The following is a 25,459-nucleotide window of genomic DNA, read 5'->3' as shown; positions in this document are numbered from 1 at the left end:
TTCTTTCCATTTCCTATTTCCAGGGCATCAGCGAAACGGCACACAATTTGGTCGAGCTGACGGCACTCGAGCATGACCAGAAGGGCTACACCGGTGCCGTTGGAGCGGTAATGCGTCAAATTCCGCCTATGGTTATGCAACCGATTGTGCTGGCCACCCAAGCCACCAGCAACGTGCTCGGCGGTGTGAAGAACCAACTTGTGCCAGATGCCCGTGCCGAAGCCCGTGAAAAATACAAGGATGATGTAGAATAGAGAAGAACGGTGGCCATTTGTATCGTATGACTTCTTCTTCTTCTTCTTCTTCTTCTTGATCCATCAGTTGATGCTTTATTTTACGCAACTTTGACACTAATGTTAGTCTTTTGTGATCTAATCAAAACCCACTGTTTAGAAATAGGTTCAATGTTTATGACTATTCATATTTTAAGGTGAATTGATTCTACACGATTAGGAGCAACTTATCCGATTTTTAGCAAAACGAAGAAAATCATGTGATAAACAGTAATGTAAACAATATGCTAGAGCAGCTATATACTGTGACCGTGTGCCGTTAGGTACGCAATAAACGAACCGCATTGAATTCAATAGCAACCCTTTTTCGGAAGCAGTTTTACGACAGATTGAGGAAGGTTTTTCATCGAACGTTTAAAAAAAAGTCGCACGAATTAGTAATTCGGTATGATATGATAGATGGTTAATCTCTCTAAAAGCTAATAGTTGAATAAGAATCGTTCATTCTGCTACTAAAGAGTTCCATCTTTCGTCTCTAGTTTTATTGTATTGAACAAAAATTAAGAATATCCATATTTCTATGAAACTAAGATTAAAATATATCCTCTCAACAATGCTAATCGGACCGTATCGAAAATGATAGAAAGTGGGCAGTTTTCGTGTGTGACGGTATGATAGGAAAATTTGGAATGTTTCTTCTGTCAGTCATTTATTGAAGAACATTTTTAAGATGAGCGAAACCACGTGCTAGGCATAATTTAACACTAGAGAGCAATGATTGTGAGTGAACGCGGACGAAATGATTCGTATCATTTAAAACTAAATTCAACATCAGTTGAGAAACGGTCGAAGCAACATAAATACACCACCAGAGTGTGATTAGTACTTCGGATTCCTGTTATCCTTTTCATTTAACATTGTGAAATCCCTCAATATGGTGAGTTGCAGCAACAATTCACTATCAGCTGATGCTCGTAGCATGAATTTGCGTAAAGGAAACTGCAATCCTCCTGGTAGCCGCAGCCCCCGTAGCCGATACCTGTAAGTCATTTGTGTATGTCAGTTCATGCTCTTATGTATTTATAGAACCTACATACCGTTGGAAAGTCCCCCTCCAAATCCTTGACCGTAACCGCTGTTCGTGGTTCCGCAACAGCATCCATCGTGGTAAACCTTGTAGTCACAGTAGCTGTACACGGAAGCATCGCACAGTGGACATCCGGGAAGGGCTCGCCTTTGTGGAACCAGTATAATCTGCTGGGCAGGAAGGGGCGATCGTAGCGTATCTAGAACACGCGTTACTAACTTCAAGGTAGGAGCTTCGTCATTCTGCGCCGGAGACTCGTTCTGCGGCATATCGTTGACCGTGCTTGTTTCATGATTTGCAGCTGCTGCTACCGTCGGATCGGCAGCTACCAAGGGTTGAGGTAGTATGATTTGATGGAATGTGGGTGATTGGAGAATTTCGACTGCAGAGTGGCAAAAATAGTTATTATTTTATTTTATTTTGTTTGATCTGTAGGATATGATTGGATTATCTGAAAGTAACAGAAAAGGCTTCGTAGACCTTGATCCGCAGATCAAATTCCTAAGCATTAACCATTTAATTTAAACCCTATTTATTACATAATCTTCTTCGTTCAGCATTAACCATTAAATGTGAGTTTCTGGAAAAAGCTTCAGTGATTTAGATATTGTAATTGTTCATTGCATATCCCGTGCCTTCCGCTAAATTGGCGTATCTAGGGATGAACCCCCAGGTCCCCAGAACTTTGTCACATCCCTACTGAGACTTTCAGCCAACCCTCAACATAGTGTTCATTTACCACTTCTACAATTGTTAAGTGAGAGCTTTCTGCCTGTACCATTAATGGATTAGTTTCATTGTGTTCAAGGCGTTCAAAGCAACAACTTTTTTGATGAATTCGATAAATTTGGGCGACATGGAACATCTTTTGTTCTAACAGTTTTCTCAAACGCCTTTTTACATTTCTAAACAACAAAAAACCTTTCGAGAAAGAAATGGCGAATCATGGAGAAACATCCTTTTTTGACTTAAATGATCTTTATTTCTTGTATTTGCGTGGTTTAGGTACATGTTTGAGTTATCAAGTGACACCGATGCGCCTTTTCAACTTTAGTTCTTTTGAAATTTCAATTATTATTAATTTCAGTTTCTAGTCCTATCAGCCCTGTTTTAGAGAATGACCACCTTGGTGGGATTGGTTTGTTTTAAATTGGAAAAAGGAAACTACTTATAACTACTATTTACAACTACAACTAACATACAACTACTGTGTGTGTGTGTCATCTTCTATCCCTCACCCAGCCGGGGGCGTTGGACAAGTAGAACTGCGAATAATTTGATCAAATCTCATGCTCCGTAATTGTGCCCTTTATGTTGTGAAGACTAGTACTTCAAAAAGGGTAACTTTTGAGGCAAGACAGGGTGTCCTCAACAAGTTAAGGGAACAGGATGCACTAAATGTCCACAACAGGTACAGCAAAACATCACATAGACGCCCTTATTCACACTAACTACTCAGGGGGTAGAAGGTCAAGAAGAGCCGCCGCCGCCAACTAAAGCTTGAACCGGGTACCTGGGACTCCCACGATATACCCGCGGCAATGGTTAGCAGACGATGCCCTGTGCTTATTTAGTATGTAATATGTTTTATTTGGATACACAAAATGTTTGAAGCCATGCGTCATCTAAACCATAATTTGCATTACCACAAATACACTTGTCAACAATCTTCAACTGGAACGTACTCACCAAATCACTTCACCCGGGAGCGCATTCCCGATGCTTCCACGCATATTTTTCTCTAGTCATCCCTAAACAATTCCTCCTCCAGCGACTCCAACCACACTACTACAACTAACCTACAACTACTAGGGGAATTTACGTATTCTCGTCAATCTAAGCAGCGTCTGCACTTCTACTAGCATTTTCTCAGCGTCACGCACATATATGATGTGTCTGTTTGTTTACATTCATCTGCTGCTTGCTTCTCTATCCATTCCAATCGACAGAATTTTTCAAAACGTTTTGAAAGCGTTTTTACAACGCTCCAAACTTCTCAGGTGAGTGTGACTATTGTCGGCAGCCTCTTTTTCTTCGGCAACCTTCCCATTAGAACTGCGTGTTAACCAGCTGTTCTATTATCGGCAACTCGAAATCAACCTCATTTTGTAGTGCGTATGCTTTATTTGAAGAAAAATGTAGCATTACTGGATTGCTCGATCGTTCAAATATAATCAGATTGAAGCTGAAAGGCTAAACAATCGTTTGGACACATTCAGGGAAGTGCGTTGATGGGAAAACATAGTGAAATTAACGTTTAAATTTTGGTTGCCGAAAACAGTCAATGGGTGCCGAAGCCAACATTTACCCTATATACAAATTACTTATCAAAGCATATTCTTGAACACAGTTAGCGCTCAACTTCCGTGCCGAATAGATGCTTATACAACTATCGTCTGCGGAAGCCTTTTGCCGGCTATCTTTGCTCACGTTACAGTGTAAAAGTGCGTATCCGTGATTGAGTGATCGCCGTGAGTTTCAGCGCGTTTTTTTTATGATACTGCGTAGCAATGTCCGCGATAAAACGCCGCGAACACACATTTCGCATTGACTATGCGAATGTGCCGAAGAAGCCATCGTTCGAGGAGGTCCACCAGGTTCGTTGGTGTGACGCTGAGAATGAAGCGTGAAGGTGCCGTGCGGATTCAATACAGCCGCAACACCGGAGTTGTCTTTGTCAAAGCCGCTTGCCTCGAAGTGACCGATTGGCCCACCGATTGGACCAACGACCGATTGGCAAAAAAAATGCGTTGTGATAATGGCAACGTTTCACACGACAAAGACTCCAACCACTAAACCGTCCTCTTCACCAGCTATAATATTGCGACCATGAACATAAACAACATTACGAACACAACGAAACTTAACGCACTTCGAACACTTGTCCGAACGATTGAGCTCGACGTCGTTTTTCTGCATATACATTTCTCTCATGTGGAGATGGTCGTCTGGTCGCTTTGCGTGTTCTCGATACCACACTTTGTTGCGTTTACGCTCCATCTGGAACAGTATACCGCGCCCAGAGAGAGCGTTTCTTCAACAAGACAATCGCCTTCTACCTCCGACACCGCACCGAGCACGTAATTCTCGCAGTCGATTTGATTTGTGTGCTGCGACAATGCGATGCAACGAGGTACAATACCAGGGTGTCGACTACCTGGAAAAACCTGGAATGTCAGGGAATGTCAGGGAATTCTATTTATGATCTGGAAAGTCAGGGAATGTCAGGGAATTTTAGTGTAGGTCAGGGAGAAAAAATTATGTTGATCACATTGCCAAAAATCATGTGTGGAACTCATAAAAACAATATTTGAAATTTTATCAGTGCATGACGTCCATGTTTTTGGGAAGATCCCGGGCATCAGATCTACTCGCTGCGTTTATGGACGCCCTTGCCGGTTGCTGCAAGTATCCATGGATGGGCCCAATGTGAATTGAAGCTAGAGGAAAAAAAAAAGGTGGCGAGAAACTGATAGATCTGGGAAGCTGTGGGCTGTTTATTTTGCATAACGCATTCAAGGATAGTGTTCGCAGTATCAGTTGGGATGTATTTGCGTGGTGTCTACAATATCTTCAAAGATGTACCAGCAAGACGAGCGTTTATCACGATGTATTCTGGATCTACCATATTCCCGTTAAAGTTTTGCGCTCACCGATGGTTGGAAAATAGTGCTGCTGTTCAGAGGCAGGACTGGTAGCGAGTCACTTTTTAGTGACTTGGTCACTTTTTTCAAGTCAGTTACTAAAAAGTCTCTTTTTTTAAGGCCAAGTCACTAAAGTTACTTTTTCTTGTAATAAGTAACTATTTTCAACTTTTTTAGCGTAAATTTATTTCAAGATTGATTATTCTTTACGTTGCGACGTTTAATCGTCTTTCTCTATGTATGGATGTCTATTCATTTTTCTGGATAAAATTACCTCAGTTTTCCAAGTAAGTATGTTCAAAGTCTAAAAATATTCAATGTCTTGAAGTTTCGTATTCCATGTACAAATTCAAATTTTGAGAACATCAAGTCAAATCAGAGAATCAAAGGGCCGTTCAAGTAATTTCAAGGAAATATTAGAAACCTTAAAAAAGTTTCGAGAAGCTCAGTGAATTTCCGAAAACTTCAGCAAAGCTCCGAGAGCATTCCTGGAAATTTTATGAACATCCGGAAAACGTGAGAATATTTTAAGGGTGTTATATCATGGAGATTTCAAGAACTTAAAAAATGTGAAAATTTAGCTTAGTTGGTTAGAGAACATAAACGAAGTTCCATTAATAAAAAAGCGAGAACTTTTAGCAAGCAGTGATATATTCTAGAAATTCCAGAGAACTAAATTTAGATATTTCTAGATAGTTAAATGATATTCAGCGAAGTTCCGAGTACTTCGAGGATGATCAGATAGCTTCAGAATAATCCCATTAACTTCAGCAAATTTGCAGCAACTTACAAGGAGTTCCGTGGAATTATAGGGTATTCCACGAATTCTATGATTGATCCTTAAACGTCAGAAGCGTCAGGGAATTATGAATATGTATCAGAAAATTTGCTGGATTATTAAACAAATTCAGAGAACTTCAGGTAAGCATAGATAAGTTCAGGGAAAAGCGATCGTTAATAATGGTTATGATACTTGAGGAACATTGTCGAAACTACAAGGCAAATTAATTAATTCAGTAAAGGTGCGGGTTCTTAAAAAACCTGATAAATTCAGGGTAGTCTAGATAACTTTAAAGAAATTCAGTAATCGTTTAGACACCAAGAAAGTCTAGACTATTGAAGAAGTTTTAAATTAGTGTCGATAATTTAAGGGATGTTTTATGAACTTCAGAAAAATCTTGAGAACTTCAGTGGAAATCATAGAAAAATATTAATTATTTCGTTCTAATTTCATGAAAATTTCGGGAGCACAAAAGTTCCATAAATTTAGAAAAATTTCAGAAACGTTGCAGAAAGACAGTGGTCTTCAGAAACCAAAAAAAAAATATTTATTTTTTTAAATTTATTTCTTACTGAAGATTAATCCACTGTGAATCTTAAAAATTCAAAGTGTGAAGGAAAATATCGAGAAAAAATAAATGGTTGTGTTTTAAATTCATTATTTTCTTAGTAAGAATTTTTTTTAAATTCCTTGAGACTTCCAGGTATTTTAGGGAAACAAAAAATTTCTTGAAGATTCCCGGTTTTCCAGATTTTTGAAATTAATAGACACCGTGACTAATACTGTGGGTTTGGTAATAAAGTTTCTATTGAATATGTCGCTTTAAAGGTTAATATCGTACATAAGTGTTTATGAGATAATAATTTAATAAGTCTAAAACATCATACATTTATTTGATGTACCTGGACCTTGTATTTGGTCACTTATTTATTCAACATGGTCCCTAAAATCACTATTTCTGACAGTAGTGATCGCTACCAGCCCTGCAGAGGGCAATCAAAATTACTCCGCAAATACGAAAATTCATTCAAGGCGTCCAGAAAGACAAAACGTCAGCTCCTACCAAGATGTTAAAAACGGTTTGAATGACTCGCTGCTGATGGCTAATAGTAAGTTCAGATTACAGATTTATAACATGTTATAGAGCAATTCTCTACAGATTGACGAATTTTTTAATTTTTTTTAATTTGTCGGCTCCGATTTTGATCAAAATTTGCACAGTTGTTCTTTTTTAGTAAAGATGCCAATTTGTGTTATCAGTTCTTCAAATTGAATCACGACTACTTTTCTAACAGGGCCTGTGTAAAAATAGTACTAATGAGTTAAAAAATTTATATTGCTGAAACGCTTTGTTCGATTAATTTGGTGTCTTGAGCAAAGTTGTAGATATTATTTTGGCAATAATGTTAAAAATATACACTGTAAAAAAAATCGTTTGTTTCAATGAAAAAAAAATATATTTCTTATTAAAAAAATTAATTTCTCAAAAAGTACATTTTTAATTTTCGTTTTAAGCCTCATGGAAGCTCATAATATTTGCTACAAACTGGCAAAGTTTGGTGATGGTTAACTCAAAAACAAAAAAGTTATGATTTTTTGAAAATTTCACGATTTTTACATTTACATTAAAAACACATGTTTTTCAACCGTGTATATTTTTTCAAGAATTGCATTTTAATTTTGCACAACTTTTTCGAAGACACCAATGCAATCAAGCAAGCCGTTTTTGCAATATAGATATGTTTATTTCATTAGTGTTTTTCTACACAGGCCCTATTGAAAAGTTAGGATTCATTACATCTGATACCATGAAAAGGTATCGTTACTAACAAAACTAAAAAATTCATTTGATGAATATTGAGCTAGAACTAAATAAAAGTGAAATGACGCTCAAATTAGCGATTAATTTTCTTTTTTATTCATTGTCTTCAATTTTGCATAGTTGTATCAGTGATCTTAACGGTAATAAGTCAAATACTCAACACTGTAGTAGTGAACACCAAAAACATCTGTCTGTACCTAATGTAGAAATTATACCTATCGATCAGATACTTAAATGAGTTTGAATGGTGAAAACAAGCAGTTGATCACAAAGATTATACATCTTAAAAAGTTATCATAGGAAATAAGTGTAACACCATTTGGTTAAAAGGTAAGCATAACCTTCAGTTGTATTTCAATGAAATCATTTTTAAAGATTATTATTTTTAATTTTTTTAATAAAGGAAGCAACATGAGTGAACGAGCATGTTTTATCAGGTGCATTCGGCCGTTCGAGGAAGTCAAGTGCTCGAAAGAGCTGAGGAATATTTCGAATATTACCATCCAGAAATTAAAATCGATTGGATATTCTGAAGCATCAGGATTGAATACTGGTTTTCGCATTTGCACGTCCTGTCGTCTTCGTGTTGATAAACAAGCTCTTTTAATCTCAAACGAGGAACAGCATGTTGCCGGAAGCTCAAAGATGCCAACTACAGTGATAGTACCTGTCGTACCGAGCTGTGAAAGCCTTACAACTGTACCATCAATGACATCAGTTACTTCAGTTCAATCGTACCAAGAATTTACTCAACCAGTCAACATCGAGATATTCAACCGAGGCATTGCAGGAATCCAGGTATCACCGATAGACGTGGGAAAACTCAACTACATCCACTACTCCGAAAAGAAGCACCGTTAAATCAACGAAGGTATTAGAAAGAATCTTTTCAACTTCGAGCCTGAGGCTGACGAAGTGAATGAACTCAAAGAAGTTTTAGAAAACATGAAGGAAAAGTTTTCCAATGCATCCACTGCAAGAAGTGAAAAATTATTAATTTTATCGTTATTGCCTTATTCATGGTCAACACAAAAAGTTATGGATCAATTTAATGCTAGTAGATATATTGCAACAGAGGCTAAGTTGATAAAGGAAGGTCATTCGTCAAAAACCGCAAAATATGGCACAGCCTTAACTGATGAAACAAAATTGGCAGTCATAAATTTTTTTGAAGATGATGATATAAGCCGGGCAATGCCTGGTCAAAAAGATTATGTGTCTGTGCAGAAAGAAGGAAAACGACAAGCCATTCAAAAAAGATTACTAATGATGACTTTGAGAGAAGCGTATAAACGATTCAATGAAATTCACTGCAATGTAAAAATTGGATTCTCTTCATTTGCAAAACTCCGCCCTAAGCAATGTAAACTTTTAACCAGCTCTGGAACCCACAATGTTTGCGTGTGCACAACGCATGAAAACATCAATCTAATTTTACACAGTTTGAAAAAACTTAACCATTTAAATGATGTAAAAACGTTCACTGACAGCCTACTTTGTGAAAACAAGACAACATATTGCTATCTACGGTGTTGTGAAGATTGTCCAGACTCTTCCGCATTAGAAAACATTTTATTAAAACAATTAGAGGAAAAATGCATTGATCAGCTTTCATTTGAACAGTGGGTTACCACGGATAGATGTGATTTAGAAACTATTGTAAAGCCTGCAGACGAGTTTGTTTAATTTTTCTGCTTGAAATTGACAAGTTTGATACCACATGATTTCATAAAAACACAGCAATCTAATTTTTTGAAAACTACACGAAATAATTAGCAAGAAGGTGAATTTTTAGTTACTTGCGATTTTTCCGAAAACTACAGCTTTGTGTTACAGGATGAAGTTCAGTCTCATCACTGGAATGTCCAACAAGCTACCATTCATCCATTTGTTTTATATTTTAGAGAAAATATGCAAGTTAAACATTTAAGTTTTATTATAATTTCTGAAGAGTTAAGGCATGACTCAGTGGCTGTTAACTTATTTATTTCTAAAATGATAAGTTTTTTACGCATTAACCAAAGTAAAAATATCAACAAGATTTATTTTATGTCCGATGGAGCCGCGTCACAATACATTTTGCTAGCCTTTGTAAATTTAAATCAAAGTATGGAATTGAAGCCGAATGGCATTTCTTTGCAACATCACATGGGAAAGGTCCTTGTGACGCTATTGGAGGTACAATAAAACGTATGGCTACTAGAGCAAGTTTGGCCAAAGAACGTGAACATCAAATAAAAAATGCAAGAGAGCTTTATAATTGGGCAAATAATCGAAAAGAAGAAGAATTAACAAAATTATCATTTAGTTTTGCCACAACAGAGGAATACGAATGTATGGCTTCACACCTCAACGAGCAATATAATAATGCAAAAATAATTCAAGGAACTCAAAAGTTTCATTCTTTCATTCCTGTATCAGAAAATAAAATTAAAGCCAAACGATACTCAGACTGTAATGATAATGATGCCAAAATATTCGATGTATTTAAGAAGTGATGTAAATAAAAATAGAAAGTAAATGTATTACAATGAAAATAAATTATGTATCATTTGTCCATAAGGTTTTCGAATAAAAGAAAAGTAAAAAAAGAGCAGATAAATGTATTTTGTGGATTTAAGTAGAGATTTTAAAATAAAAAAGTAGTCGGGATTCGCTATTACAAATTGTAATAGCGAACCCCGACTACTTTTCCGATAGGGCCTGTGTAGAAAAGCGCTTATAAAATAAACATTTTAATACATTGCAAAAACGGCTTGCTTGATTGCTATGGTGTCTTCGAAAAAGTTGTGCAAAATTAAAATGCAATTCTTGAAAAAATATACACGGTTAAAAAAAATGTGTTTTTAATGAACATGTAAAAATCGTGAAATATTCAAAAAACCATAACTTTTTTGTTTTTGAGTTTACCATCACCAAACTTTGCCAGTTAGTAGCAAACATTATGAGCTTCAATGAGGAATGTACTTTTTGAGAAATTAACTTTTTTAATAATAGATATAATTTTTTTCATTGATACAAACGAAATTTTTTACAGTGTATATTTTTTACACAATTGCCAAAATAATATCTACAACTTTGCTCTAGACCCCAAATCAATCGAACAAAGCGTTTCGGCAATATATATTTTTAAACTCATTAGTACTATTTTTACACAGGCCCTTTTCAAAAAGTAGTCGTAATTCAATATGAAAAACTGAGAGCACAAAATGGCGCCTTTACTAGAAAGGAACAACTGTGCAAAGTTTCAGCGTAATTGGAAATGATCGGTCAGGATCGATTTGCGAACCTTCGTGGATGGTGGTTTCTGTATGGCAATTATTTGACAACCGTTATAACATGTTATAACTCTGTAGTTGTCTGAACGTGGTATTAAGCTAGCTTTCTTTAAATCAGTTGGTGTCGAAGTTGAGCCATTTCAATGCGAATTTCAGACGGACAACCCTATGGTGTCTTTTTTGTGCGATGTCTCGAATGGTTAGAGGCATTATGGAAAGGTTCATTAATATTGATCATCTGAACAATATTGCACAGGTAAATGCACATTTGATCAATAAGATCGCAAAAAGGAACGACTGGACGTTTTTTGGCACAGATCATTGGTCGACGTATTCAGAACTATTGTTGGTTGTGAAAATGATTTGCTGCTTATCGCATGGCAACGCCAATGCAGAGAGAGGTTTTTCGGTAAATGCAGAATATCTTTTTGAAAACACATTGCGTTTGGGCCTTCAGTCGTAGCGCGACGTCAGATCTATGATGGTGTTACTCATGCAGGCGGGTTGGAAAACTTACAAATTTTGAATAAACTTATTCAGCGAGTTCGAAAAATCGCATTCGCTTTGCATGTAGACAAGGATCGTCGTATGAAAGAAGCTATCGATTCCGAAAACTCAAGATGCTCAAAAAGAAGCCGAGAGTTTGCAGGAGAAAATTGTTCTGCTCAAACATTTTTAAAAGTAATCTGAAAATGAAAATAAACACATATTCAACTTGCAATTTCTCGTTGTAATGTGAACTCACTGAGAGAATAAAATGTTAATGATAATTAAACTTAAATTATTTTGCCATGTCTGTGGTTGTCATATGGAGTTCCTGAGAGTACGAAACTGACTAATGCATTAGCAGTGCATCCTCAGGTTAGGTTGCCAAAGCAAGAATAATCACTGCTCTGCTATTTTACAATAATTTATATGTTAAGAGAAAGGATCGTCTACGGGTTGATTTTTATTTGGCTGTGAAATTATGAACACAAATTGAGAGCTTGGTGACATTGATTAAATATTCCTATTATTACTTAGTAATGAATAGTGAGCCTAGTTGTGAGCAGTAGTTATTCATTATTATATTAAAATATGTATTTATAGCCCTACGCCTATTCACACCCTTCGTAGGTAGTCGGTCAAATGTTCTGTAAAAATTGTATTAGTATCAAGTTATGTAGTACGTGCCATGAGTATGCCATTCTTAATATCTTCTACCCTGCTGCTCATTTTAAACTAACCTTAATTTACACTACGGTATAATAAAGCACATCACGTTGTAGCTTCTTGGGTTAAAATAACGAAGTTTTGATGACTGGAATATTTCTGAAAACCGACTGGAAAGTCAGGGAAAGTCAGGGAATTTTATTTTCGACTTTGAGTCGACACCCTGAATACGAGTCCGTCTCTCCAGGCCACCATACAGTAGTTGCATACACACATTTCGGCCAATTCTTCTTCAAGACTAGATCGTATATATGTCAACAGATGATTGCGTGATCAGCTGCGAACCGTGCATACAAACGTATGTTCATTCACCGATCACATGGCTGTGACTTTGCGAGTGTGTTTACCTCACCTAGGTCAAGCACAAGGACGCGGCTTTTGGTCACTTCGTCCCCATCTCCTCACCAACGAAAACATAGTGGAGTTCCAGACAAGTTGGCAATTTGGACACGCCAAAAATGCAACTACCGAAGCTAGATGGACTGGTGGCTGGCGTACGGTAAGCCAAAAATTGCTAGTTTCTTCTGCTGGAAATCAAAACAAGCTTATGACGATTTTCATGATGCGGAGCAATCCCTCTACGACCAGCTGCGACGGGCCTACGACGGCTACTATCAAAATCTGGACATGCTAGCAACTATCAACCGCCTCAAGGGAGAGATGCTCGCTCTGCAGAGACGTTTCACACAAGCCTTTGTTCGTATACACGAGCAATTAGTAGCAGGAGAACCGATATTCGTGTTCCAGCTAGGCGAAAAGAGAAGAAAAAAGACAACGATAGCTCATTTGGACGGCGATCGAGGTGAGATCGTGGACGACACGCAAACCATTCAAGACCACGTACATCAATATTTCTCTGAGTTGTATTCGGAGCCTACGCAAGAAGTAGTACAGACCGAGGACTTTCAGTGCAACCAGATCGTCCCAGAAAACGATGCATCAAACGCGGCATGTATGGACGCAATAACTACGGTGGATATATGGGCGGCGATCAAATCGAGTGCTTCCAGAAAATCACCAGAGCCTGACGGAATTCAAAAAAAAATTTATCTTGGAACATTCGCCGTCATCCATCGAGAGCTCAACCTACTGCTTAACGAGGCACTAGCATCAAACTTCCCGTCGGAGTTTGTGGATGGTGTTATCGTATTGGGGAAGAAGAAAGGAACTGGTAACACTGTTGGCTCGTACAGACCTATCTCTCTTCTAAATTTTGACTACAAGCTGTTCTCCCGCATACTGAAGGCACGCCTGGAAACTGTTATGACAACACATCACATACTCGGTAAAGCTCAGAAGTGTTCTAACGCACACAACAACATCTTCCAAGCCACACTAGCCCTGAAGGATAAGATCGCTCAACTGACGTCGCATAAACAGGTCTCTTTCGATTTGGACCTTGCCTTCGATCGAGTAAGGCACTCATTTCTATATGAGAATATGCGCAACCTCGGCAAAAACAATCAACTCGTGGATTTGCTGTCCCGGATTGCAACTCTATCCTCTTCCCGCCTGTTGATAAAATGTGCACCTTACGGCATCGTTTCCCATCCAGTGGTCGGTGAGACAAGGAGACCCAATCTCGATGCATTTGTTTATGTTGTATTTACATCCAATGGTAGATTCCCTCGAGCGAGTGTGTGGTCCCGACTTGATCGTGGCATATGCAGATGATATCAGCGTCATCAGTACATCGGCAAGCAAGATCGAAACAATGCGAGACCTATTCCATCGCTTCGGGCGTGTGTCTGGAGCCGTACTTAACCTACACAAAACAACGTCCATGGATGTCGGTTTCGTTAATGGAAACCCGATTCAAGCAAATTGGATGAGGACCGAAAATCAGATAAAAATTTTGGGTGCGATTTTTGCCAATTCTATACGGCACATGATCACACTTAACTGGGATATTCTGATAGGCAAAATGTCGCAACAGGTGTGGCTGCATTCGTTGCGTAAAGGGTGATACGGCCAAAATTTGGTCAATATCAACTTGACGTTTATCTTTCAATTTTGCATTTAAAAAACCTGAACACCCCTCATTTTGAAGGTGTGTGTGTGTAGAATGTTGCTCCTATTTTGATTTTGGAATTCACTCTTCAGTTGTCAAAATGCCGTCCAAGCAAGAAGAGCAGCGTATCAAAATTTTGCTCGCGCATCGCGAAAATCCGAGCTACTCGCACGCAAAGTTGGCAAAATCGCTAAAAGTTGCCAAATCAACCGTTACAAATGTAATTAAAGTGTTTGGGGAACGTTTGTCGACAGCCAGGAAGTCTGGATCGGGGGGAAATCGAAAACCGGAAGCCGCTGAGACGACAAAGAGAGTTGCCGGTAGTTTCAAGCGAAACCCTAACCTCTCTCTCCGAGATGCCGCAAATAAGCTGGGTGTATCGTCTACAACCGTGCATCGAGCCAAAAAACGAGCCGGACTATCGACTTACAAGAAGGTAGTGACTCCAAATCGCGATGATAAACAAAATACGACGGCCAAAGCGCGATCCCGGAGGCTGTACACGACGATGCTGACGAAGTTTGACTGCGTGGTAATGGACGACGAAACCTACGTCAAAGCCGACTACAAGCAGCTTCCGGGACAGGAGTTTTATACGGCAAAAGGAAGGGGAAAGGTAGCAGATGTTTTCAAGCACATGAAACTGTCAAAGTTCGCAAAGAAATATCTGGTTTGGCAAGCCATCTGTACCTGTGGCTTGAAAAGCAGCATTTTCATAGCTTCCGGGACTGTCAACCAAGAAATTTACGTGAAAGAGTGTTTGAATAAACGTCTGCTGCCTTTCCTGAAGAAACACGGTTGTTCCGTACTGTTTTAGCCGGATTTGGCATCTTGCCATTACGGTAAAAAGGCCATGGAGTGGTACGCCGCCAACAACGTGCAGGTGGTTCCCAAGGACAAGAACCCTCCCAACACGCCAGAGCTCCGCCCAATTGAGAAATACTGGGCTATTGTCAAGCGGAACCTAAAGAAGACCAAAAAAAACTGCTAAGGGCGAGCAGCAGTTCAAGGCAAACTGGCTTTCTGCGGCGAAGAAGGTGGACAAGGTGGCTTTACAAAATCTGATGGCAGGGTCAAGCGTAAGGCCCGGCAATTCGGATTTGGAAAAGCGGAAGCCTAACTGAATATTTTTCCTGAATTTTATACTAATTGAACTTGAAAAAGAAATTTAATTTGATTTTTTAAATAAACGATTTTACCGATTTACACGCGTTTTCCCTTGACCAAATTTTGACCGTATCACCCTTTACACTCACTCTTCACCAAAAGGTGATCCTTCTCAACACCTTCATCACGGCCAAGATTACGTATCTTTCGTCCGTATTGCCACTATACTGTGTCCATACGGCCAAAATAACAGCTACCATGGGGACATTTTTGTGGAGAAGGCATCCTGCGCGTGTGCCAATGCAACAATTATCAAGGACACGAGATCAAGGAGGACTGAAACTACAGCTGCCGGCGCTCAAAGCAAAAGCAATCGGCATCTGCAGGAGATCGGCTCCATTCCCTTTTATAATTCTTTTCTTACCCACACAAATCCTGATCTCCTCTGTCTAAAAACAATCCTGCAAGCATACCCTACAAATTATGTGAATGTCCACGAGTGACGCCGGCGTGATCGCACCTGAAGAGAACGATATCAACAATCCTTGACGGTCGGAGGAGGTTCTCTTTTGAGGACCCCATACATCCAGTTTTAAACAACATGGACAGAAGACAAAAAATTGAAATTCCAAAATATGTTATTAATTTCGTCACCTTCTCATAGGTTTTGATAACGCTGTATACGTTGGCGAGTTAGTTTTTCATTTACAAGTTGCTATGTAATTAATTGCAGTAATTAGTTTTTAACACAATCAGCCAAATAAACTCAATTTTACAATATAAAAAAAAAACTTGAACTTAGTCAAAGCATGATCTGATATATTAAATTTTTATGCAAATTTAGTCTTAATTTAGTTAATTCTGGAATCTATTTTGGGAATGCCTGTCTCTTTGTGTAAATTTGTCATTCTAGTGTCGAAAGGACGATCAAGAACCATCCTCAGTACTCTATTCTGATCGACTTCGATTTGGTTCCTGTGAGTCTGTGCACATGATTCCCACACCGGAGCTGCGTAGAGGATCGCAGGTGCTATGATTTGTTTGTAGACAGCCAGTTTGTTTACCCTTGAGAAGCGGGATCTGCGGCAAATCAGCGGATACAGACACCTAACCAAGGCAGAACACTTGACTACAGTTTTCTCTACATGCGCACGAAAGAGGAGCTTTTCATCAAACAACATCCCGAGATAGGTTACTTCGGCAGACCACTCAACCCTTGTGCCATCCATGATTACAGTACAAGATGGAGCCGGTTTCAGTTTGGGCGATTGCCGATGGAGGAACATGATCGCTTGTGTTTTGGAGGGATTGATTTTAATTTTCCACGTGGTGGCATAATCAGCAAAGGCGTTAAGGCATCATTGAAGTTTGTTCGTTATTTCGCTAGGCATCCTTCCTTTGACGGCTATTGCGGTATCATCTGCGAACAGGAAAAACACGCAACCGTCTCCGAGGGGAGGAATGTCGGAAGTGTAAATGCTGTTAAGTAAGGGGCCCAGCAGACTGCCTTGCGGGACTCCTGCTAGGATGGAAAACGTGTTCGAAAGACAACAAGTCAACGATACCTTAAACGACCTTTGCTGGAGGTAGTTACGGGTGATTTTAATCAGATGTAAAGAACAATTGAAGTTACAAAGCTTGTACACAAGTCCGTGATGCCAAACATTGTCAAACGCCTTTTCAACGTCTAACAAGGCCATGGCTGTTATTCATCACCCGTACTAGCTGGTGATTGGTGGAGTGCTCCTTTCTAAATCCAAACTGTTCCGAAAGGAGAATGTTATTTTCCTCGACAAACTCGAGCAAACGATTGAGAAAGAGTTTCTCGAACAAGTTGCTCAGCGCTGAAAGAAGGCTGATTGGTATGTAGCTTGAAGGCAATGTTGGATCCTTTCCGGATTTGCGGATTGGTATGATTTTTGCTACCTTCCAGATGCTTGGAAAGTAGTGCAGTTCCAAGCATCTGTTGAAGATTGCGGTTAGAAGAGACTGCACTTTCGTCTTCGTCTCTTCAAGATCAAGTTGAATATACCGTCAAACCCGGGAGTCTTCATGTTCTTGGTGCATTTCAGCGCTGAGCAAATCATGAGTAATCATATCCACCGGAGCCATCTAGGTTTTGAACGCATTGCGCAACCTGATCATCGTGCGGACTATGCGACATGCTCGCCGATAGCATTTGCTTTATCCTATGGGGTGATTAAAAGCCGATCGTCATCATTTTCGACTCTGAGAGATGGAACGGATTTGGGATGAGTTTTCAGGACCTTGACTATCTTCCAGAATGGTCTGAAGCGGTCGTCCAGATTCTGGACAACACGCCCGAAACTTTCATTTCGGAGTGAGTCCATTCTGGAAGCAATCTGCCTGTTCAGAACGGTCATTTCACGTTTTTTGCCCAGATCTCCAGTCCTCTGAAACTGGCGTCTACAAACATTTCTCAACCGAATCAGTAATTGGGTGTGGGAATCAATAGCAACAAACTTACCTTGGCGAGCGGTGGATTTTCTTCGATGTTGCTGTCCATTATTCGTCCGTACTGCACCCAGTGGACATGGTGGTGGTCTTTACGCAGGCAGCTTCTAGCAGGAACCACGTTGACACCGACCTCAGTCACCACCGGTTGGTGGTCGGAGCTGAGATCGTTGTGCACCTCCGGCTTGGATAGTTCAATGTTTGACAGGAAAAAGTCCAGGGTGGAGAGATTTCCCGCCGGAGAGATAAAAGTTGGTTAGTCCGGAAACTGTACAGTATACAGTCCATGTTGTACGTGGTCGAACAATAGACATCCGTTCCGATTCCGCTGGTAGTTCCACCAAGCTGGGCAGTAAACAGCAACAAACCGGACGTTTCCAGTTGGTGATTCCACCTCCACACTAACGGCCTCGATGATAGAAGTGCGGATGTGGGGCAGAGTGCAGAACTTGATTCCCTTTCTGACGATGACCGCTACACCATCCCCCCTGGAGCTGGTGCGATCAAGCCGGATAATATTGTGGTCAGGCAACCAGAACTTGTCGCCTGACTTCAGATTGGTCTCGGTTAGAAGCCTTTTACAGTTTTTACAGAACAAGCGGTTCAGGTAGCGATGGTTAGCGGTTTATAGACACCATACTGGATGATGAACTTACCGAGCACTTGGATCTGTTCGGGCTTATTGCGGCACTTACGTAGAGCACCGGTCATGTTGATGAAAATCTCCAACAGTTCATCCGCTGAGAACAGATCGGGATTATTTGTTTGAGCTGTTGGTTGTCTCCAGAATCCAGGGGGGGGGATGGGGAACTTTGTCCTGCAGATGATCCAGACGTTTCTTGAGGGGGGGGGGGCCTTATCCTTCCTTCGTCCCGGTTGATTGTTGGTTACCTTACCTTACCAATCAGGCTAAGGCCTTGTTGTCCTCTGCTGTCCGAAGAAGTCGTCTCCACTCTACTCGATCCATGGCCACAGTTCGCCAGCCTCGTAGTCTGCGAAGGGTCCGCAGGTCACCTTCTACTTGGTCGATCCACCTTGCCCGCTGCGCGCCTCTTCTTCTTGTTCCTGTTGGGTCGCTTTCTAGAACCATTTTCACTGGGTCGTCGTGCGGCATTCTTACGACGTGCCCAGCCCACCGTAGTCGCCCAATTTTTGCAATGTGGACGATGGATGGTTCTCCCAGCAGCTGGTGCAATTCGTGGTTCATTCGCCTCCTCCACGTTCCGTCATCCATCTGCACTCCACCGTAGATGGTACGCAACACCTTTCGTTCGAAAACACCAAGGGCGCGTTGGTCCTCCACGAGCATAGTCCAGGTCGGTTGATTGTTAGTGGACGCCTGTTTTCGGATGCGCTTAAAATCCTCGCGTTTAGGGCACTGCTTGTCAGATCCTTGGTGAGCACCACCACAGTTGGCGCATTTGGACGCCACAGCTTCATCCGCAGCACATTCGACGGTGGCATGGTCTTGAGCGCAATTGCCGCAGCGTGGCTTAATGTTGCAGTTGCAAGTTCAGACACCGTTGGCATTGATTCACATCGCGATGGCCACCACGGTATGGCTCCCAGCGGACGATGAATGAATTGATGGAGCGGATGGCATTCAACGCGTTGAGCGTCACCGTTCCGTTCTGGAAGTGTACCAGGAAAAGACATTCCAGATACGCCTTAACATTTTCATCTCTTTTTGTCATCCGGGTCGAAGTTTGGTAGGCCCCTGATGACGACCTTGAACGGTTGCTCATCGGGAATGTCGTGTGCTAAGAATTCCACATTGGAAGACCTCAGATGGGTGACGACCAAGTCATACCATAGAGGTAACTCTAAGACTAGAAAGTCCCGAAATAACGTGCTCAACTTTTTGGCTCAGCTCTGGTACTCTCTTCGGTCCCAAGCTAATCGATTCACCCCTCGAAACATAGGAAAAACCAATAACCCCTCATTTTATCTGTCAACTTTCATAGCGAATCAAAACAAACATTGCGTAGTACTAGAATTTCGACTAGAATAGGATACGTTAATCGTTTGCTTGGGACCAATAGGCTACTAAAGTGGTGAGCCAATTTAAAATCGTTAGTTTCGTATTGATTGTTGGTCATACTCCGCTTTGGTACGAAGCACCACATTACTGTACTTCAACGGAATACAGCTGAAGAATAGCTCATGTTCAAAAGAATGGAAAATACGCCATCAATATTATTTTCTCAGCCACTGATCTTCAACGGAGCTTTTTGAAATATCATTCAACCATCATCATTAATATACCCATCAGGCCTGAACATTGAAACGCCATTTCAAATATAAGGACCGTACATAAATAATACTCTCGCAACGTGGGGCTTTAGGTAGTGATGAAAACGTCGCTAGAACTATTCCACAGCCGCAGTCAGTTTATGAGCAAAAGAAGGACGCACATTTGTTGCCTGTAGACTTGGAGACATACTTCAAGTCTCCGCGTACATCGTACGGGTTAGGCAAAAGATGTGCGTCTAACTTTAAAAACTGTCGCATTAATGGCCCTTCGCTCATTTTCAACTTCTATTCAATTTTCATACTGCCGTACTCTAACGGAACTATCCACCTACCCTCTTCTAAAGATCATTCTCTAGCTAATAAATTATCACACTTAAAGCTTCATGATAGCATTTCCAACCAACTCTGAAAATCGCTAACTTCGCGTATGAAGTAACATAAAAACACTTTGAAAGTAAATAAATTGTTTACCTTTTGTGGAACTTTAAGGCTCAAGACACCGTCAGTCAGTTTGTATTATTTTGCGGCCCTTATTACGAGTGTCACTTTACGGTGAAAACGAAGTGAAAAGACCACTCACTTGTCACTGACGGTGAAGTGTTTGCCGTGTAAATCAAATGGGAATCACTTCACCGTGAGTGATAAGATGTCACTTCACCGTGAAGTGACATCGGTAATAAGGGCTTTCCTTTTGAAATATTTTTCAATCATCATCATTACTATACACATACATTCACATACTAATCTTCCGAAAATTTAAAGCAAGTATTTCCTGATTTTAATAAAAAAAATCAATTCACACGCATTCTTGTTTAGCCAAATTTTGATCGTAACACCCTTTAATATTTAAAAATGGTTCAAAATGTACACTCAAAAATATTACTAAACAAAGATAGATTTAAATTTAATCATTTTATGATTACGCAATGTTTATAAATTGATCCGATTAAAATTTCTTTAAAACCTATACTAAATCTGAATAAAGGCGTGTAATTAGTTCCTAGTATACAAAGGAAAAAAAAAACAACAAAATGCAGTTTGTTATGCATTCAAAATAATAAATCAGTTGTGAAGCAAATCGGCACGTCGAACCAACACTTCCTTATGAAACCCCACGAGAAACCACAGTCGGACAGTCTGATCAAGAACATAAATTATTTGGGGAAATATGGTCAGTGCAGCGCACACATCATCAACAATCACAAAACTTCGTATGTGTGTTTGTTTTTCAACAAGTCGCTCCAACGATGTGCAACGCGTAATTCGTCCGGGATTACTACAAAATCAGTGGAACTCCAACGAACAGACTGCAAAAAGGAAATCCCACTAAGTCCAGAAGTGGACCTGGCTCTAGGTCAAATTCTCCGGTAAGTTACTACTCAAATAGTATTATCAGTGTTGGGAAAATATCAAAAAATCAAATCTCATCAACGCCCAAGATCACGCTTGATTTTCGTAGACAAAAATCAACAAGCAAACTACTGCGGTTGATTTTGCAAGCTGTGATATTGCAGCTCAGAATATACAACTAACAAAACTCACCAACTGCAAATCTCACCAAACTGTGGTGAGATTGAGTTTAATGAGTTTTGCTTTACACCCGAATGCAACCGAAACTTCCAGAACGGCTTGCAGCAGTCCCTTCGCGTCTGCCATCGGTGAAGATTAAAAGAGATAGCAAACTGTGCTTTCTCTTTCTAAGAAAACGATGTGCAATGGAATCATTTTTGTGTCGAGTCAACTCTCAGCTTTATTTTTGCATGTTGTAAATAGTCTCGCAATATCAAAGGAGCTTGTAAAATCAATATCAAGCATGATATTTTGTTCCAATATCACGCGTGACATTGTGAGCGCATGAGAGCGGAAAAATATCAATTGATTTCTGATTTTGCCAACACTGAGTATTATAAACATTTCTAGACTAAAAGAGGAAATTGTATCCCTAATAGGTCAAATCCACCCTGAAAAATCAACTCGATCAAACTCTGGATCACGGTCTCCGACGAGAAGCGGTCGTTCTGATTCGGCTGATTCCGAAGTGGAAGAAAAAACGAAAGCAAGCCGCTATATCCAGTGATTCCAGATTGTATGCTGAGAAGGAGCACACGGTAATTGGTTCCGACTATGATGAAACTTCCAATAGAGAGCAACTAGGTGTACGTGAAGCAGAATAACGTGGAAAATAAGTACAATCTGAAGCTGATTATAATCCAAAATCAGGTACGAAAGGGTTTGATGTGGTCGACTCGGAGTTGACAAAGAAGTTCGACTTTTTATTACTGTTTTAGGTCGTTTGCTATCGTCGGGTTTGGGAACACATGAGAGAGATATGTTGAATACGATTATGCGCGGGTGACAGAGAGAACCAACAGATCACACTGCAAAAACGGTATCAACAGCCGTTGGGTGTACGTGGAGAAGGAACCAGTCCGATTACGTTCGTGCAAAATGTACAAGATCATGACTAGATCTGAAGGACCGATTCAAACCTGTCCTGCACCAAATGTTACGTCTGCAGCCTAATTATGGGATTATAAACACTAATATTCGTACATTCCTTTCTCGGCTACCGTGGTGTGATTATTATGCGATCGGGCATTCTTATTATTTTTAATTTAAATGCTTCAATAAAAACACAATTCCATTACTTCCAGATCTTTTGTTTACTTTATTCCAAAATTCTTCACTTGACATCAATGAAAAACGCATTCTGACGGATAAGCAGGCTTTATGCATTCTATGAATACCGCAACTTTACACCATTCAATGAATAAATCATTTTTATACTAAGTTCGTATTATCTCTCTTTAATCCGACCTATGCGTCGGGCAGGAGAGTTGCGATTTAGTGTAACTTTTAATCTATTTAGATTTGAAAATCTTTTGAGTGTAGAAAATTCATAATTATTATATTTTTAATTTGTATTAACTTGAGAACGGCTGGACTTGGGAAAAAAGTTACATGTCCAAATACATACATTATTATTTTACTAAGAAATATGCAGTTTCGTTGTATTTTTAAAATCAATAGGGTGGAGCGCTACTTCTTCGTAATCGCCCATTTCCGTTCTATCGATCAGAAAAGATCAATAATATCAACGATTTCACCGTGCACAAATCAATAATAGGATTGTTCCGATGCGTTAGTTCATTAGCTACAACCGAAGACAACAAATCAAGAAGACTGGCAACTCTTAAATTTTCTCATACGAACGCTATGAGACAGGTACAATCGCGTCATCTGCCGATCAAAGGTAAATGCTTCGAACGAATTTGATAGCAAAGATTACATCCTCAGAAGAAAGGTTTGTGTATTTGCTCATTTTTCTATGGGTTGCTTCCACCTTCACTCAAGCGCAGCGCTATTGTATCTGTCGCTTGGATTCTGGCAAAGTTGCCAGTCTTCTTGATTTGATGTCTTCGCTACATTATAAATCCTATTTGATTGCATTGTATGGATATTTACGCTCATTTTTCTCAAACCAAAAGAAGCGCTCCTAGCGAATTCCCTTTTTCTACGTTTATCCGTAGGACGAAAAAAATCTAATGGCGTAGGACGAATTTAGAATCAAGAAGCAGTATTAGATTTTAAACAATATCTCAACAATGTGTAACTCTTTATCAAATCCAACAGTACGTATTGAAAGGTGAATACATTTAAAAGTCATCTTGGACAGAAATATTCCATTTTTTATCAAACCCGTTCAAAAAAGAGAGGTAAAGCGCGGGTTGTGCTTAGTAGGACGGAAATTAGATCAAAAACCCTAAAAACTAAAATAATGTATAGAATTTTTTTTGAAGCAAGTTACCGGCTTACACTCTTCTTCAAATCTGAGGGCATTACTTAAGCTTTTAGGGTGTTTTGAGAAAATCGACGTTTTATGTTTTGTTCTATGAGGTTTTTCTGTCAGTGTTTTTTTTTTCAAAGAACATTTAATTACCTACATTTTTTTCTCAGATGTCATTTTGTTCAGATCAGTCATTTGCATGTGTCAGGTGTCAGGGATGAATGACTGCACAAGCAGTTAAACTCCCTTAGAAAAAAATTCTATTTTATATTATTTTGAAAAAAATATAATCAATTGTTTGAATACGCGTTTTTCAAAAGTTGCTTAAGAAAAAAACATATTTAGATAAAAAATGCAACCATTATACCAACCGGTGGAAACTAACGATTCTAAATTGACTCCCTACTTGACTAGCCTATTGGTCCCAAATACATCTATAAGCGTGCCCCATTCTAGTCGAAATGTTAGTACTACACAATGTTTGTTTTGATTCGCTATGAAAGTTTGACAGATAAAATGACGAGTTCGTGGATTTTTCGAGGGGTGCATCGATTAGCTTGGGATCGAAGATAGTACCAGAGTTGAGCCAAAAAATTGACCACATTTCTTAGGAACTATCTGGTCGTAGAGTTACCTCTATGATTATACTGAGAATGGGTTTTCCTGATTTATTTTGCGATTTTCCTCCACCGTGAAAATTTTCGTCGAAAACATTAGTCAGATTATATATTGTATGGATTGTTGAGATAATTTCACTATACAACGTTCTTTCTACAATACTTGGTTCATGAGTTACGAATATTCAAAGTACGTGATGTTCGGGAAAATCCGAAAACTTTGCCCGAAAAAATATCAACGCGAATTTTTTGATTTTTATTTTCGTTCATACAATCATAAACTCTACTTGTGGGAAACATTTCATAAAATTCTGAGACCTTTTGGCCCATTTTGTTCGATAGTAACGCCCCTATTTTAATGACATCACATTTCTTTTGATTGATTACAATACAGTTCAGTTCAGTGAACTGTAGCGTCAAATTTCATCAGCCATATATAGCACAGAAAGGCATTAACATAGCCGCGATAACCAAATTTGATCACCTCCATGGTCAAAATGCAGCCTGGGCAGTTCGTTAGCGGTCGCATGTGGGTGTCAGTTATAATGTTTGATAGTTTTCCGATTCGTTTGGATCGTTTAGTTCAGTGACCACCAAAATATGGAGAAAGGCAGAAATTTTATGGGCTCAATCCGAATGACGTCTCCAGTCGAATAACATACATAAACGTACGTCACATTGAGGTCACTATTCCTTGGCTAATCTCAGACCAGTGATAAGGCCTATACCAACAGCAGCGTTTGACAGTAGGCAGCATGTCCCGGGCTTAAATCGTTTATCGTTTTTTATTTGGGCCCGCTGTCACGGTATAACATGTTGCCTACGCGCCTGCCACTGGGCTGACTAATCTTGAGCATTCGATGGCCTGATTGCGCGAAAGAACATTTGAACATGTGACCGCTTTTAAATTACGTAGGTTCGTTGCAGTGCAGCTGGTTGTCTATGGATCAATGGTGACAATGGATTACTTGTAGGAGCTTACGTACCGATATTATCAATCGTTGGTATGGTGGCGTCTATCAGGTGCGCAGTGATAAGTAGGAAAAATACGTAACACAGTTGTTGTTTTATCATTTTCGGAGTCATCGGGCACCTTGTGCGATACGTGTATCACAAATTTAGGGTTGGTTTGGATCTTTCCAGATAGCTGGA

General features: G+C 39.7%; 2 protein-coding genes across 2 annotated transcripts in view; one reads left to right on the top strand and one right to left on the bottom strand.

The window, feature by feature from the left end:
* Positions 1–1,125, top strand: part of LOC135715576 (autophagy-related protein 2 homolog A-like) — a 35,793-nt gene extending 34,668 nt beyond the window's left edge. Inside the window, exon 10 of the mRNA XM_065238789.1 lies at positions 24–1,125. Coding sequence (XP_065094861.1) covers positions 24–254 — 231 coding nt within the window. The 3' untranslated portion in view covers positions 255–1,125. The remainder of the gene's footprint in view (positions 1–23) is intronic.
* LOC135715577 (uncharacterized) lies at positions 331–25,459 on the bottom strand. Its single transcript, XM_065238790.1, has 3 exons — positions 25,294–25,459; positions 1,331–1,702; positions 331–1,272 (listed from the first exon to the last, which is right to left on the bottom strand). The coding sequence occupies exons 1-3, from the start codon at positions 25,391–25,393 to the stop codon at positions 1,163–1,165; spliced, it is 582 nt and encodes a 193-aa protein (XP_065094862.1). The 5' UTR covers positions 25,394–25,459; the 3' UTR covers positions 331–1,162.

The sequence above is a fragment of the Ochlerotatus camptorhynchus genome, unplaced genomic scaffold, assembly GCF_037179485.1.
Source record: "Ochlerotatus camptorhynchus isolate MF236.1 unplaced genomic scaffold, CSIRO-AGI_Acam_v1.1 ptg000957l, whole genome shotgun sequence".
Classification (NCBI taxonomy): Eukaryota; Metazoa; Arthropoda; class Insecta; order Diptera; family Culicidae; genus Ochlerotatus; species Ochlerotatus camptorhynchus.
The sequence above is the reverse complement of the archived record's forward strand: the minus strand, read 5'-3'. Positions and strand labels throughout refer to the sequence as shown.